The 17,074-nt window shown below is 43.6% G+C and overlaps 1 protein-coding gene across 1 annotated transcript; it reads right to left on the minus strand.

The window, feature by feature from the left end:
* Positions 1 to 3,173: 3,173 nt before the first annotated feature.
* LOC118415479 (myosin-7-like) lies at positions 3,174 to 16,699 on the minus strand. Its single transcript, XM_035820134.1, has 34 exons — positions 16,418 to 16,699; positions 15,996 to 16,139; positions 15,663 to 15,819; positions 15,239 to 15,266; positions 14,973 to 15,069; positions 14,524 to 14,616; positions 13,971 to 14,034; positions 13,509 to 13,610; positions 13,003 to 13,239; positions 12,604 to 12,872; positions 12,287 to 12,457; positions 11,748 to 12,063; positions 11,523 to 11,593; positions 11,161 to 11,366; positions 10,528 to 10,788; positions 10,207 to 10,354; positions 9,760 to 9,867; positions 9,261 to 9,407; positions 8,854 to 9,039; positions 8,573 to 8,659; positions 8,236 to 8,381; positions 7,973 to 8,120; positions 7,585 to 7,710; positions 7,200 to 7,406; positions 6,866 to 7,047; positions 6,141 to 6,751; positions 5,619 to 5,770; positions 5,304 to 5,392; positions 4,938 to 5,139; positions 4,628 to 4,726; positions 4,186 to 4,407; positions 3,902 to 4,072; positions 3,558 to 3,758; positions 3,174 to 3,424 (listed from the first exon to the last, which is right to left on the minus strand). The coding sequence occupies exons 1-34, from the start codon at positions 16,619 to 16,621 to the stop codon at positions 3,296 to 3,298; spliced, it is 5,781 nt and encodes a 1,926-aa protein (XP_035676027.1). The 5' UTR covers positions 16,622 to 16,699; the 3' UTR covers positions 3,174 to 3,295.
* Between the last annotated feature and the right edge of the window lie 375 nt (positions 16,700 to 17,074).

Below are 17,074 nucleotides of genomic sequence, written 5' to 3' on the forward strand. Positions count from 1 at the left end.
ATTTCATATTTTTCGTTTGTTGTTTGTTGTTTTGTGTGCGGGTGGGGGGCGTATGATCGCGTGTGGATGAGGTGGTCTGAAAGAAAATGTCAGAGAACAGAGAAAGAAAGTATTCCCCTTCCCCGACATGATTATATCACACTTGGAGATCATAATTTATGAGGATGGACCGCATGTAAAACTCCTTCGGATCGGGCCAGGTGAGATAATAAGAGTTGTTTTTTGTTTTTGTTTGTTTGTTTGTTTGTTTATTTGCTTGAAGCACCTGTTTAATTTTGGTTCAGTTTGGTCGATTATGTTACAGTTTATGTGTCTGTGTACGTGTTGGAATAAAAAGTATCGTGTTATAATGGATTGGTTTTGGCAGCTGTTGTTGTTGGGTGGCCTTGTCCCGACCAGGACTACATTGTGCACCCCCTGGCGGTTTCTTGTGCACCCCCTGGCGGTGAAGTTGCAGTTGACTTCCGTATTTGACCTCCGTTTGGGAGTTGAAGTTCCAGTTGCTTGTTTAACGTTTCAAGTTTTAGTGTTCAACGGTCGTTTCGGTGTACAGCTGTATTTCACAGTTTATATGTTTGAGGGGTCTGTGTACAGAAAAAAAATGAAAGTTGCAAGTTACGATTTTTTAAAACTATCGAATTATTATCGGTCTGTTGGAAGACCTTCAAGTAGGATTACATTTGGAAGGTCTTTACATTTTGATAGCCTGACTATCATCCTTGTCAGTTTGCCAGGGCTGCTTTATGATGGGAGAGTATGGGAGCCTTGATAAACTAACCAGGCTAACAGCTTAAAGGATTACGCAGGTAAGGCCTTGAAGCGCAAGCAGGATTACATTTGCACCTCCAATGTTCAGCTTTGTACATCATGCATATCTTTGACACTTTTCGCCTGTCTTCGAATCACATCCACTGTAGACCTGTTTTCATTTTGGTGATATTAGCACCCATGTTGTAGTTACTCGTGTAAAATCTGATAGTTTGTGTTTCTAGTTTATCTGAAATTTAGTGCTTGTTCGAGTCACGGGGTAGTAATAGATATAGACGGCCAATCCCAGGAAATCGTTGACCCGACCGCGGCATCCGGTCAATTCCAGGAATCTTTCGCGTCGCTCACCATGTGACCTACGTGACCTGTACATGTGTCCCGAAATATGATGGCGGTCAATGACCGATTATCGGTCATACAATATGATTGTGGCCATTGCCCTCCATTTTTCACCATAGAAATGACTCAGGCGTGATTTTCATTTAGCATATGTCAAGAGGGAAAGTGTGGGTGAATCAATGTATATATATGTAACGTTAAGAAACGGTAATGCGATCTTCGATTATTTGTGCCTTCATGTTCAGAATATGTATACAAAGGCAACTGAAGTTTGCAGATGATAATCTTCATTTTGTGTGAGTCCTTGTAAGTTATTTTTCGCCCTATACGAACGGTACTTCTCTCAAAGTAACAGGCCGCCTATGACATTTATATGACAGCTGGTTCGCCACATGATGCTCGTGGTCACAGCGGTCACCCACCGTGCACGCGTGGCAAAATATCATGGTGCACGTGGGTCGTGCGGAATTTATGCGCTGCGAGAGTCTTACTGCACCGTGCTTACTGTTAGTGGTAGAAAGTCACCGACGTACTTCACTTGACTTGTCTACTTTACACAGCAAATATAGCTGAGCTATTTCTTATCCTCGCAGTGTTGTAGACTGTGTTAATGTAGACGTAGTGTCGTAGACTGTGTTAATGTAGATGCAATCCGCATATAAACGAAATTGACTGCTCCTATTGTTTAATACATATTGCTTTCCAGATCTTTCCAGCCGGCAACCTACGCCAGTGTGTTCGTGGTATCTTCGCTTATGTGAGGACTTTCCGTTGCCGAAATATTTGCGAGGGTGGTGTCCTGTACCATGTGTCCCTCTTCACATCCCCCATTAGATGTGGCTGGACATCGATCCCTGTTATTACCCCCCCCCCCCCTCAAATGACTGTTTATACCACCACACTTCATATACCACCACAACACTGCGTCCGTTGCTGATTATTCAGAAATTGTCCCAGCACTTGCACACGTCCTCAACGCCCAAAGTTATCACATATGCCTTTGTGAAATCAGCTGCTCTTTTACTCAGGAATTGACATTTTGCAACATAAGCAAACACACGTTTACTAAGAATATCATAATGTCATAAAGAGTCGTTTCGGAATGAAATACCAGTGCAGTTTTCCAGGTAACATTCTGTACTCATTTCATTCTTCAGTCGTGCTATACTTTCAATTTGTTAACTTCCTTTTCTTGTGCTGATTGTTTTTGCTTTTGTTTATTTTCGTATGCATTATTCTCTCCCCCTTTCCACACAACATTCCACGATCCTTCCTGTTGCTTCCATAAATACTGACCAATGACGAACGACTTTTGTTCTTATCGACATTAAAGGCTATACGTCGACTTCAGTGTTATTTTGTTTCTCAGCAACCGCAGTAACAGTTGGTGATTTCCGATTTGAAGATAGGAGCAGGCATCACATGTATATACTTTGTCAATACCCTCCCCCGTTATTATTCAGAATAGACGTGCATTCAGTATTGACGTTTCTACGTAAGTAAACTTCAGGCAAATGGGGTAAGGATGTAGAACAGAGATAGCTGTATCGGCTGCGCCATTGCTTACTAGGAGCATGCATGCAGTCATCTCAGCTAGCTGTACCGTACCCTCAGATTATTTTATATTTTATATAGAGGTTGTCCGCAAAGTGCTGTAATCAACAGCAATAATATACTCAATCACATAACCCAATGACATATAGCAATCGGTATTTCCTTGGCATTGAGGATATTTTCTAAGAAGCCCAGTGATTGGTTACAGCTGATTATAGAACTGTAAGGTGAGATGCCATTACCACACAAAAGGTAGTGGTTGCATATATACGTACTTAAGTTGCAACATTAGCATAGGGTAGTTTCGGATTTTGTAGCAGTTTCAAGTATAGTCTACAGCTTGACGTAATCGTCAGCAAGCTAGTGCATTGTGATAAGTCTTTAAACCTGTAGCGCTAAACTCTTCATTCACTTTCACGCACACATTCATGGGATTCTTATAGGAAAAAATAATACTCAAATTCTGGTATGTATGATAAAATAGACTATTAATTCAGACTCAGCAGGCAAAGCATGGTTCGGTAATTGCAGTTTATTCAGGTTAAAAGATTAAGAGAGAGATTAAATAAATTCCAAAGACAAAGATGGTTGAAGGCCTTTGCATGATGCATGACAACGGGTTTACACCGGTGGTTTACATCTTTGACGCCTTGGAGCGAAGCTTGTTGAGGGAGCCCTCGGCAATCTCAGCACGCTCCAGGGAGTCCTCGTACTCGTGCTGGGCCTTGCGGTACTTGGCCATGTTGGACGATGCCTGCTCCTCCTAAAGTCAGAAGAATATGCAAGATTAAATCACTTGATCAGGTGTTCATTGACTAAACTTTAGAAAATTGCCGTCATAATCGGAAAATCAGATGACGTGTATGTACATTCCATGATATCTAGAAAATACTTACAGCCTCCTCCACTTGGCGCTTGAAGGCCTTGATTTTCAGCTGCAGCTTCTCGACCAGCTCCTGGATGCGCTCTTGGTTCTTGCGGTCCTCGTCGGCCTGGAAGGTCATCTCCTTGAGGCGGCGCTCGTTCTTACGCAGCTGCTTCAGGTCCTCCTGGTGCAGGCGGTTCTGCTGGGAAATCTCTCCTTCCAACTCACGGATCTGCAAGACAAACGATGTTTGGGATTAGGAATAGTTGTACATCGCAATAGGGGCTACTTTAATTGTGGTTCCTCTTCATGGGCTCAAAAAAGACAATCGTAGATACATGGAAGTATGTTACGCATATCTTAACGCGTACGTACCCTGTTCTCCTGCTTCTGGATGGCACGCTTGCCTCCCTTGAGTGCGATGGCCTCAGCCTCATCCAGGCGGCGCTGCAGGTCCTTCAGGTTGGCGTCCATGGTGCGCTTGACCTTCTCGGCGTGCTGAGAGTTCTCCTGCTCCACACGCAGATCCTCGGCCATACGGGAAGTCTGGAATAATGAAGATAACATTTTTTGTATCAAAATATGTTGACACCAGTAGAAAGATAAGTTCAACTTGTCAAAACGGGTCTCAAAGAAGAAAGCACGTCGACCATACATACATCAGCCATGGCCTTCTTGGCCCTCTCCTCGGTGTTCTTGTGCTCGCCGATGACCTCTTCCAGCTCGGACTGGATCTGCGACAGGTCACCGTCCAGCTTGCGCTTGTGTCCGGACAGGGCTGAGTTCTGTGTGCTCAGCTCACCAAGCCTCTCGTTGGTCTCCACCAGCTGAGATTCGGCGACCTTGCGAGCCCTCTCTGCGTTGTCCAGTGCGCCGCGGACCTTGACGTAATTAACAGAGCAAAGCGTTTCAATGTAATGCTATGAGATGAGATACATTTAAATATGAGATACATTTAAAGTAAAGTAAATCAGAACTGCGACTTTTTCATTGAGCATTGCGTAATACAACTTGGTACATAGTCTGAAAAAACTAAAAGATGTCGACAACTTTGTTCGATACAGGAGACGACATTGGCAGCAATAGTCATCGGGGTTTTACCTCATCGGCTTCGGCGACGAGCATCTGGCACTTGCGCTCAGACATGTTGTACTGCTCACGGATCTCATCACGCTGCCGCTGTTCGTCGTCGATGGCGACCTGTCGTGAGCATAGAAAGTTCATACATCGTCAATGAATTAAGGCAATTGATACTTCAAAGATATGTGTCGATGACAATAGAATTCATGCATCGGTAACGTTTGTAACAAATTCATTTTGTCGGGCTGCATGTGATGAAATGATGTGCACTGTCAATTTGATAAGATGGGTAACAAGAAAGAAAGTTCTATACTCTTTATTCTGTCATTACCTGCATTTCCTGGATTTGAGAGTGCAGCTTGGCGATGTTCTTCCTGGCCTCGGCGTTGGACCTGTTGGCGGTCTCTAGTTGAACCTCCACGTCGTTCAGGTGGCTTTCAAGGAATTTCTTTGCTCGCTGAGCTTCTCCCTTCTGTTTGCTCTCGATTTCGATAGAGGCCTGCACTCCCTCCATTGCGCGATTCTGGTTCTTACTAAAGTGCCAAAAAGGATAAGGAGCTGATGAAACAAGAGTGCATATCAAATCCATACTACGGATATTAGACTAAAAACAAGCCTGTGGTCCAAGCCTCCGACAAAGTCATGTTGGGCGTTTCTTATTCTGTTATACAGCGTGTAAAAAGCGCAAGCTACCCACCGCGAGCTTTCAAACTCGTCTTCCTTTTCGGCGATTTTCTTCTCAATATCTCCCTTCAGCTGAGCCAGTTCAAGCTGAGTCCTGACAACCTGTGGTAAAGTATGAAAATTAACATCAAGTCGCATTGTAGTTCGATGATTAAAAGTTTTAACTAGGAACGTACTCTAACAAAGTACTGCTGAATTGTTATCACATGTTGCAATGCCCACATTTCAATCGTCGTCTAAGAGACATATTTTAAGAGGCATTTCTAGGCCGGTATAATCCGTAGAGAGACGTGTAATAAACGAGGGAGCTTGAATAGTGAATGATCACCTTGCCCTGCTCAATCTCAAGAGCGCCTTCTGCCTCGTCCAAGGCGTTCTGAAGCTCCTCCTTTTCGACTTCAAGACGCTTCTTGTTCTTCTCGAGCTCATGGAGGTTCTTTGCGCTCTCCGCAAGTTGATCGTTGTAGTCATTGATCTCCTCTGTCATCGGTAGGGAACGTTATGTTAGTCAGGTCTCTTTAAGATGTTAACAGCCAAACCAATGAATCAATAAATAAAATGTTCCTGGCGATAATTTTATTCCACAAAACATTGTAGGGGAATATCAATGGCCAGTCGTCATACGTCACGTAATCTATGTGGTGTTAAGAGGATTCACGTGCGGTTAGAAGAGACTTTAGGACTCACAGCTATAAGGACTTAAATCGACTGGTAACATGTCAGAATAGGTGAGGGAAGACAAAACGTGCACAGTGCCAAGTGCAACCCACTGACGATCATAATATCAACAGTCAGTATCATGACACCAATTGTTAGTTTGTCAAAACAAATAGCGGACGTTTGAGCTTACCCTGTATAGCCTTATTCTCTTTCTTCATGGCATCAAGGGCCTCGATGCCTTCATCATAGACATTCTTCAGCTTCAGAAGCTCGGTCTGGTAGGCACGGTGCTCCTTCTGCGATGTCTCCAACTCGCCACCAAGATTTTCGCACTTCATCCTCCACTCGGCGGTCTGCTTGTCAACCAGACGCTGCTTCTTCTCCAGCTGAGACGCCAGTGTGTTGGCCTTTTCCACATCCAGCATCAGGTCCTCCACCTCACCAGCCAACCTGTTCTTGGTCTTCTCCAGGCTAGCGCACTTGGCGTTGGCGGCTTCAACCTGCTCCTCGGCGTCTTGCAGACGTGCGGCCAGCTTCTTCTTGGCCTCCTCCAACTCCTCGGTCCTCTGGATGGCGTCGGTCTCGTACTTGGAGCGCCAGGCCGCCACTTCAGAGTTAGCCTTGGCCAGATTGCGCTGAATCTCGGACTTGGCCTCCTGCTCCTCCTCCAGGGACTCACGCAGAGCATCGCAGTCGGACTGAGTAGCACGCAGCTGGTGGGCGAAACCGTTCTTGCCCTTGGTCTCCTCCTCGAGCTGGCGTTTGACTTCCTCCATTTGCTGTGTAAGCATGCTCTTGGTCCTATACGTTTTAAGACAAAGCATTTGCATTAGCTGATTTGTTATGTGGGAAATAAAGATAGCTTAAATCGATATCCTGCGTAGTTCGACAATTTCTTTTTTGGGTGATCAGTACCTGCTGAGCTGGTTTGCAACTCCTTCTGACTCTTCCAGCTGGCGCCCCAGGTCGTTGTTCTCGGCTGTCAAGCGTGTCTTCAGTGATCCCAGTTCTTGGGCGACACGGCCATTCTCCTCCAGCCTCTGGTTAGCCTCAACGAACTGATCCTCAAGCTGCTTGTTCATTTTCTCAGCTTGGACCTGCAATGGATCATTGATCACATGAGGGATAGGAAATTCGATGATGCGTATCACCAATATCATTGCATGTGTCTGAAATTGCACACAGGTGGTTATCATTGTACCTAGAAGAAGAGGAAACGAAGGTATGAGTATATCAAAAGTAGATGTACCTTCTGCTTGGTGACCTGCTCGACGTTAGAAGCCAGATCATCGACCTCCACCCTGAGGGAGTTCTTCTCCTTCTCAAGCTTGGTCTTTGCCCTCTGCAGGTTCTCGACTGACTCAGTCATGTCCGCCACGGTGTCGTTGTGCTTCTTCCTCAAGCTGGCGGTGGCAGCTTCATGGCCAATGGTAGCCTCCTCCAGCTCACGGCGAACCTGTAAAATGGCCGAAGCAATATCATCTATGTGTCAAAAGACGTATAAGATATTCTGCTTTTACCTCACAATGAAGGCAAACCGCTTTTTTTCTATGCACTTCTTCATTCTTCCGTACCACACGCAGTAAACTCTACTTTGCTTCACCTTTTATGCTAGCTATGCAAATATCTCATACCTTCTGGAGCTCGGCCTCGCGCTTCTTGTTCTGCTCAACCTGGGCAGCTGTGGCACCGCTAGATTCTTCCAGCTTCTCACCGATGTCTTCCAACTCACGCGAGAGTTCGGCACGCTGCCTCTCGAGCTGTGAATTTCAAAGAAGAATAATCATTCGTGAGTTTACCACGCTTGGTGTGAATCATATGAACGTATAAGAATAATAATATAGTCTGGTACATTATCAGCTTTTCCGTCTTTCGCAAGTTTGAAAGGTAACCTGATGCAGTCGTCACCATCATGGCACGGGTTTGTCACGATCCTGTAACAGAAGCAAATTCATTCTAAAATCAAGTTACGAATACCTATGTTTTAGTATTTACTAACTATATATCTTTTAATATAGATACCTTTGCACGGGCAGCTCTTTCTGTCTCCAGTTCCTCCTCCAGCTCCTCGATCCTACCCTGCAGCTCCTTAGTCTTCTTCTGCTGCTGAGTTGCCAGGGAAGTCTCGTCCTCAACCTTAGTGTTCAGGGCGTTGATCTCGAACTCCTTCCTATATGGGTCATTGAAAGGGATCGTTTTGAAGTGCGTATTAGATACTTACATTTGAATGAAGTCAAAACAAATGAAATTTGAACAATATAACTGATTAGATGCAATTCACTCACTTCTTGTACTTCTCCTCCAGCTCGACCTTGTAACGCTCCAGCTCAATCACCAGATCCTGGGCGTTCTTCAGGTCGTTCTCCAGCTTCCTCTTGACGCGGTCAACATCCGCACGGATCTTCTTGTCGTGTTCAAGGTTGTCCTCAAGCTGAAAGAAAGTCATGAAGACGATTTGTTTACCAGAGGTTCTATATATAATACCACAAATATAAAGGCATGATTAGTTTTTACACTCATTGGCTTTGGTGACGTTACTGATGAATATGGTAGTACATTTGAGAAAAGTACAAACTATCCTAGTCCATCAGTCGACTCGAACACGAAGTTGTTGGCTCTTACGTCATCCAAGGTCTGCTCCAGCTTGACTTTGAGCTTGGTGAGGTTCTGGGTCTTGTCTTCCTCGGATTGCAGGTCATCCAGAGTTTGCTGAAATAGGTTTGACAGTACATTTGTGAAATATTCCATAATGTGAAATCATAATGAGCTGCAATGTTGACATTTCTGTGAATGCTTACTATCTGTAAGAAGGAAAGGGACCCTGAAAATTTAGCAGTTATGAAAATAAGACTGCGCCCAAATTCTTCTTCCTTTTGGTCATTATTATTGACGCTGTGTCTTACCGCATTGAGCTCCTCCAGCTTCTTCTTCTCCCGGCCGAGCTTGCCGACCAGCTCGTCGTTCACGGCCACCTCCTCAGTCATGGCGCGCAGTTTGTCCTCCACCTCCTGCTTCTCCTTCTCCCTCTTGTTCAGCTTCAGAGTGATGGCTTCAATTTCCTTTTTCATCTCGTCACACTCTTGCTCAGCCTATTGAAGAAAAGTTATAAGTTGGAGGATGAATGAACAATGTAGAAGCTGGTCGTGCTTCTAAATTTATGATACCTATAAAAGCGCACCATGTCTATGTGATGATACTGCATGCAGTACTGATCTTGCAGCTTTATATGTCTTCTAGTCTACGTCTAAAGGTTGCGCAAGGAAACCATTAATCATAGATAATGTGATTTTAACAAATATTAATGTCATACCTTCATCTTTTTGGACTCCATCTGCCTGTTCTGGTCGGACACATCCTCCACGCGCTCCTCGATTTCCTGCAGCTGGGCGTCCAGTTCTGCCTTCTCCTTCAGCAGGGAGTTCACGCGCTCCTCGCCGTTCAGCATGATGTCTCTCTCCTAAGAAAGAAATTGGAACAGTTTGTTGATATTAAGATAACACTACTTAAGATATTGATGGGATACAATCCATATGAAAGAAGTACCTACTGGTCCATATACATCTTTCCTCTGGGCTAGTGAGGTTGAATTGTGCGTATGGTGTCTCGCGCGATTGATTTCGAATTAGGCAGGAAATAATACAAGGTACGATCGCATGCATTCATTATAGAATCATTGATACCTTGGTTGTATCTCGTCTTGCTATGATGAATTATGAGTAGGAACTGCATCCAATTGGTTCGACTATGCAATGACGTTATAACGTCCTTAGACTATGTACTCTTATGAAAATTTTTTTTGTTGGTCTTACGTTGAATAGCAGCTCATTAATCTTGTCCTTTGCGGCTGAGACGTCGTTGAATTTCGCTTGTAGCTCCTCCCTCTCCTTAGTAACCTTCTCGTACTGCTTTACCATGACCTACAACAACGTCAGAGTTAGCCGGTGTTATACACTATTCAAAAATCTTTATTCAGTATACCATTTTGCAGACTTGAAGAACAAAGTCTGAATTGTGTACGTATTTACATACGTACACACACCTATGAAGAATTAGTCTAAAAGTTGGAAGGTTGTGTGGTTCAAAAGGGATTGTTAAAACCATGCTTACATAGTGTAACGTTTAAGATTTACAATTCTGGATGCATTAATTGGGCTAGAAATCTGAACGGACGATATACACATATTCAAGTCACATTTAGACCAAATTTGATACAAATTGGAGGGTAGTTGCGCGAGGACCATTATCAGTTCCCCTACCTTCAGTTTCTCCGTGGTCTCCTTGAGCATTTCCTCTGCCCTGCCTCCGGTCAGCTTTGGTTTCAGAGCATTGTACATCTTAATCCACCAGTCGTCGCGCAGCCTGAACCATGCACGGATGTTGCGCTGGAGTGTGCCGACAGCAGCTCTGCGGGAAAACGGAGAATGTTACTGTGTACAACTTAACGCTTTGTGTTTTTTTGGTTAAAATGTAGCAGGGGAATTTTAGAGCTATGTGAATTAGAAATGATGTGCACCGGAATTAGTTACTTGTAGATGGAATACAGATCATTGAGCCATCTTTATACTTCTAATACCCACCTTGAACCCCACAGCTTCAAGTACTTCTTTCGCTGAAGCTTGCCCGCGGCACGAGCCGTGATCTTTGTCCAGATTTCGTCAACCTTCTCCTCGCGGATCTCCTCAAGAATAGCCAGGGTGCCGGCCTTGAAGAACACCTTGTTGAGACCACAGGAATACCTGGTCTTGTCCAGCTGGATTTTGTCTAAGATCATTTGGCAGGCTTCCTTACCCTCCATGAATTCGTTCGGATCGAAACAGTCAGCGGCCAGGATCTTGTACCTAAAGATAAACATATGAATGATGTACACTTGCGTATACTGATTTGTAACATTGTAAAACCTTTCCTGGGTTTAAAGAGTACACTTAATTTCTTTTTTAATGGCAATTGATTGTGAACCAATGCATGCCAGTATATGCCATTATTTAACAACTTAGACCAGATTGATAGTCTATGATTATCTATCAGTTCTGTGTTCCCACCAGGCAGGTATTATTTGGAATGAATCATACTAGTATTCTCTGAAACCTTTTACTGCTGTTTTAGAACTTAACAGGCCATAATTAAGTCCAACAAACTTATTTGTAGTGGTCTTTAACGATATAAACAGTTAAGCACATTTTCAAATCTTGACATAGTAACATTAAAGTCACCTGTCGAAGAAGTCGGCATAGATACTCCTGTTGGGGAATCCCTTCTGGCAGATACGGATACCCTCAAGCACACCGTTGCAAGTCAGCTGGTTAAAGACCAGAGGCCCGTCGATGATACCGCCAGTCTTGAGTTCGTTGGGGATCAGGCAACGCACGAAGCTGGGGTAGGTGGCGTGGAGGTTGGCCATCAATGAAGCCAGTTGCTCCTATGGAAACACATACAACACACTCAGTCAGCAGATCAGTGGAGTCTATGCACGTTAAAGGGTGATGACACAAAACATGTACTACATAGTAGAATTTCGACATATGCGCTTTTTTAGTCTTTGAGTTTGTAATCATCTGTCTGTAAACCGACGTACCCTGTGAACACTGGTGACAGTCTGCATGGAGCCACTCTTCTTCCTCTTGCCACCACCGCCACTCTTGTCAGCTGCAGAGGGTGATACATTGGACTAAATATAAATGATGCGCTTCAAAGGACGATTTTCTGTACATGTCGTTAGCATGAAAAATCTAAAAAAAAGATTGCACAAGACATCGAAGCGGACTGATATTCTTTGTCTAAAATAAAGGACAACACTGACCAGCCTGCTCTTCTGCTGTCTGATAGTCCGACCAAATGTGAGGCATGAGTGGGTTCTTGCTGCCCTTCAGGGTGATGACAGCGCTCTCGTTCACGGGGTCCTTGTTCTTGTCCAGCCAGTTGGAGATGTTGTAGGCCACAGGCCCGGCGTAGTGACCCAGCTCAAAGTGAGCCTCGTACTTCTTCTTGCCTGGCTTGGGCTTGCCGTACTTGGGATGCTTGCCCAGATGAGTACCATTCAGCTTCTCGATGAAGGTCTGGTCAGAGGCCTTAGGCATGATGCACTGTTCCTCCAGCGTTGGCAGCAGACCTCCTTTCTGTAAAAACATGTAATTGTATTTGGTTATGTATTACCCCTGTGATATCAGGCAACTTTGATCTCCATAAGGACTTAGTTATAAAGGAAGTTGCTAACCATGTTGATAATATTGTACTTTGAAATATGACGTCCTCCGTTGTCGGATATATTTCTGTATGTGACACAATTACAAATGCATTTTTTAAGAGTTCTGATATTCTAAGATAACGTTTGCCATCAACCTTTTCGATCAGCTCCAGGCAGGCGGCCAAATCCATACCGAAGTCGACAAACTCCCAGTCAATCTGCTCGGCCTTGTACTCCTCCTGCTCTTGTACGAACATGTGGTGGTTGAAGAACTGCTGCAGCTTCTCGTTGGTGTAGTTGATACAAATCTGGTCAAGACTGTTGAGCTAGGTTGAAAATTTGAAACAGTAAGGTTTGTTAAAAAAAACGAAGTATCACTTAATCATGGAACAAAGTGCTATTTCATGATATAAATTGCATATTAGCGCAACCATTACTATATGTATTCTATTTTGTCCTGTTAAAAGCTCACCTCGAAGATCTCAAAGCCAGCGATATCCAGCACACCAATGAAGAAGGCTCTCTCGTGCTCAGTAGCCAGTGTCTCGTTACACTTGTCGATCAGGTACTTGAAGATCTTGCCATAGATGCCCTTCGCAAGACCAGAAGTAGCGTTGGTACATTGGTTTGCATTCTGACTCTTTGTCACAAACTCGCTGCCGACCTTGACACGTGGCTTCAAGATGTTGTTCAGAAGGGTCATGCCATCGACGCCGAACAGACGGCCTGCCTTCTCCGCAGCTGTAACGTAAAACGTAGTAATTCAGAAGTCTGTCTTAACGGCCTATTTTAATAAATTAAATGACATTGAACATATACTGACAGATGCCCTAATTATTTTATAGCATAGCATAAATTGGCTAGAACTTACGAGCAGGATCTTCGCAGTCAGCCAGGTCTTTCTTGTCAGCATAGGTCAGATTTCCCATATGCAGGATGCCACCGCAGAAGTCGTACACGCTGTTCTTATCCTCGTTTGCGAAACCCAGGATGTCGAAACCCTCGTCCGTCAGGCCCATCTCCTCCTGGTCGTTCATACCCGCCACGGTGTACACACCCTCCTTGATGAAGTGGTACAGGGAGGGGTCCGTACCAGTCATGATGCGCTCTGGATGACAAAAAAAAAAGTATTTTATGCGATACTTGTAAATGTAGGGTTTGATTAAGATAAACCACGGGCCTATTTGCCTTCTATCGGGATCTCACCGCATGTTGAAATGCACATGGTGTATATAAATAACTTTTCTGTCAGTGCTCGTATTCATATTAGCGTTGCGCTGATTATGAGGGAAGCTAAGCTAATTAATTTCGATGCTTATCCTTCAGGTCCTCTCCATGATATCAAACAATGTCTGGCATCAATTCGACCATACTTACCCGTGACAGCCGGGATGCCGTTGGACATGATGAGGAAGAAGATGTGGTAACCACGCTCCATGCCGGGCAGCTGGTCCACAACACGGGACTTCTCAAGCAGATCTAGCAACAGGATGAATTACCGTGAGTCGTGTTTGACTTTCACAAATAATGTTGAAAAGAATCTGTAAAGCTGCACTCTAGTGCAGATACGTGTACTAGTATTACGTCTTATTTTTATTTGCTAAATGAAACAAGGCGAGTCCCATACAATTCTTTTGCGTCCCATCTTAAGAATTGTGTTTGGTTAATTGGATTGAATAATATTCATACCAATGGTAAAGATTTGCTGCTGAAAATCAAGTCGATCGTATAAAAAAGCATACGCGCGCGGTGCCAAATGTCGCCATATGTTTCCTTGCAGTCTTGTTAAGAACCATTGCATGATTGAGGATTCGCAAGAGTCAAGAGAAATGTACTTACAACTCTCGATGTCAGCTCCGGACAGCTTGCCGGGTTTGGTGAAGTGAATACGGATGAATTTACCCTGGAGGTGGTCAATAAAAATAAAAGATTACTCAGTGTTGTTAATTAGCACACTATATATGATACAGTCACATGCTTTACATTATATTGATCTGCCATACATATGTACATGCAGCATGCAGCAAAACTAATTCTTTGGTCATTAAGTCGAGGAGGACGACATATACATTGTAACTGACGGAGAAGAGGCTAGATACTTGCTGGAATTAGTTCTTTGAATCACTTGTTTGTCAAACGTAAAATGTTAGATTAAAATAAGGCTAGATTTCATTTTCCTGCTGACTCTACTACGACTCTATGCAGATAGTTACATGTCTATCGGCCATGTACGGGTAATTAATGACGCGATTCTTTAATGACAATGACAATGGCAATTATTTAATGACAATGATCTTAATTGCATATTCTTGCCCAACATTAGAATGTATCAATTTAAAATGTACATATTCTGTCGTTTGGAGGAGTCTGGTTGTGTCTACCAAGTACTTACGAATCGGGAGGAGTTGTTGTTCCTCACAGTCTTGGCGTTACCAAAAGCCTCCAGTACAGGGTTAGTCTGCACGATCTGCTCCTCTAGACCGATCTGTTAAAAGGATGAAGCAAAGGAAATGATAAAAGTTACCATGGGTTTGGATAGACCATCGCCAGGTGCCTAAACATTTGCACGAACCTTTGAAATTCGTATGAATCTTATGTGATACGCACGAATCACTATGCGAAAACGTACGAACCTTACATGTATGTGATACGCACGAATCACTATGCGAAAACGTACGGACCTTATGTGATACACACGAATCTCTATGGTAGTACATGTTCGTACGAGTATGTGACACGCACCAGTTCGTACGAGTATGTGACACGCGCCAATTAGAACATCACGAATGTTCTAATTGGTCGAACTTAAAGAACTTGGAGCAACGCAAACGCATTGCGTACCTTCTTCTCCTGGCCACCACCGGGAGTTCCGGAAACCATGGCCAGGTACGCAATAACCTTCTTCGTGTTCTCAGTCTTCCCGGCACCAGACTCGCCACTGCAGTAAAAACATGATGTAACATTTGATATATAACACTCATTTCCGGTTAGGAAATGTAGGAAATGCTGATGTGGAAATGTTAGAATAAAATAGAAGTAATCGACTGATAAATTACATACAATATGTTATTGTCACGGTTATCCAAATATTATGAAAAGAATCTTACGTAATGAGGCAGGATTGGCACTGGCGTTCTGGAAGAACGAGAAGAGAACATAAACCAAATTAATAGATTCAGTCAATTTATTGGATGGTACATTGTATGAGCTTTGACATATCCGATGGCCCATTTTTACCTGATAACGAAAGTATGGACAAACTAACTAGCGTATATATGGACCTTACATCAGTAGTTTAGATTGCTACGCTAAAATACTGAACAAGCAGGTAGGCGGACAAATGTACTTGAAACAATATACTAGTACAAGTTGTTTATCCTCCTCTTCCCCAGAAAAATACTATTACAATACAGCACCCGGCCCACAATTATAAAATAATTGTACAAGACCCCCTTGCTAATATCATTTTCTGTCTAGGTCTGTTCATTACAAGCATTTGATAGAGGTGTTCTGATCAGCAAACTGACTCACCTGCCAACATGTTCTGGTAGGCGTTGTCCACAACGCAGAAGAGATGGGGCGGCACCTCCGTTTTCCTCTTGCCACGGTACATGTCCACCACGTTCGAGGTATAGATGGGCAGAAGCTTGAAGGGGTTGATCACGACGCAGAACAGGCCGGAGTAGGTCTGAAAATGGGCAACGTTTTAAAAGGTGTTGTAGATCCATACTAACTCGACGAATCCATTCATATGTTTTGCAAGATACATCATTTAAGGAATCATCGCCTTTTTTGAAAAGAGAGTCTCCCTACAAACTGGAAGATTCAGAAAGTGTTGTAGGTCTCTTGATGAAATATTCTTACGTAGATGAGAGTGTTCTCATAACGCTCCTTCAGGTTCCCCAGCACAGCGGCCTCGTGCAGGAAGGTCATGTTCACCATGTCCTCTGCGCAGGCGAACTTGGACGGGTTCTGCTGCAGCAGCTTGGACTTCTTGACGACGACAGTCTGATGGATAAATAAATGCGAAACTTCAAAACTTCATATCTCAGATACATTGAAGACATAGAAGTACATGTAACACTGCTAAATCTGACAAATAGTAGCGCCACGGTAACAGATATACAAATGAGGAGAATGATGAAAAGTGTGAAGGGTGATTTTTGATGTACCGCATCTATCTTAAAACCGTCGTGTACATAACACCGATGTTGTGACAGTAGAAAAAGCAGTGACAACTATCAAACATGCGGTTTATCATAGTTGTGATAAAAATGCAAACTCACCGCTCCCCCCTCAGCCACACAGGTGACGTCATCACCTTTCTCGCTCTTGGCTTCGACCCTAATGAAGATATCCTTTTTATCAGGAGCCCAGAAGTTCTTCTTAGGATCGTAGGGAGCCGTCTTCAGTTTCCGCATGGTGTCCGGTTGTCCCGCGAGGAACCATTCGGACGGCTGGTCCATGAGTGACGGACCGTAGGCAGGCATGGTGGCTCTTTGGTTGGAGGCTCACACCGAGAAGAAAGGAGAGGGACTGCAGCTGGGGATGGTTGAGAAATAGTATCAAAAATTGTAGATCTTTAAAGATTCATTAAATTAAAAGGAATAAAGTTTATCAAATAAAACGATCTCGTTTCGTATTTGAAGAAGACATTTAGAGGGAATAGTTAAAAAATACTGACCGAGTTATGATTATCAACAACTGAAAGATTATCTTTAAGAGGAAGAAGTTCTTTCTTAAGATTTGATAAAAACATCAGAGCAAAAGAGAAAGATGATTGTTGCCATCGAATTAGGTTGGCGACGTATATCTTAGCTTGTTGCTTGCACTTACATGTCCGAAGCTTCCAGTTAATATGTATGATATTCGAACAGATCATGCGTGTACCAAAAACCCAAAACTTCAATAATAGCCTCAGTCTAATCGTAATGTCAGTAGTA

Source organism: Branchiostoma floridae, chromosome 5, assembly GCF_000003815.2.
Source record: "Branchiostoma floridae strain S238N-H82 chromosome 5, Bfl_VNyyK, whole genome shotgun sequence".
Classification (NCBI taxonomy): Eukaryota; Metazoa; Chordata; class Leptocardii; order Amphioxiformes; family Branchiostomatidae; genus Branchiostoma; species Branchiostoma floridae.

What these genes read in the sequence shown, in the direction of transcription:
- LOC118415479 (XM_035820134.1), bottom strand. Translation starts at nt 16,621, where the DNA reads ATGCCTGCCTACGGTCCGTCACTCATGGACCAGCCGTCCGAATGGTTC. An exon ending in TGCCAATCCTGCCTCATTAC is followed by an intron (nt 15,070 to 15,238) that starts GTAAGATTCTTT and finishes TTTTTACTGCAG; the next exon opens with TGGCGAGTCTGGTGCCGGGA. An exon ending in CTGGCTTTGAGATCTTCGAG is followed by an intron (nt 12,458 to 12,603) that starts GTGAGCTTTTAA and finishes TTTTCAACCTAG; the next exon opens with CTCAACAGTCTTGACCAGAT.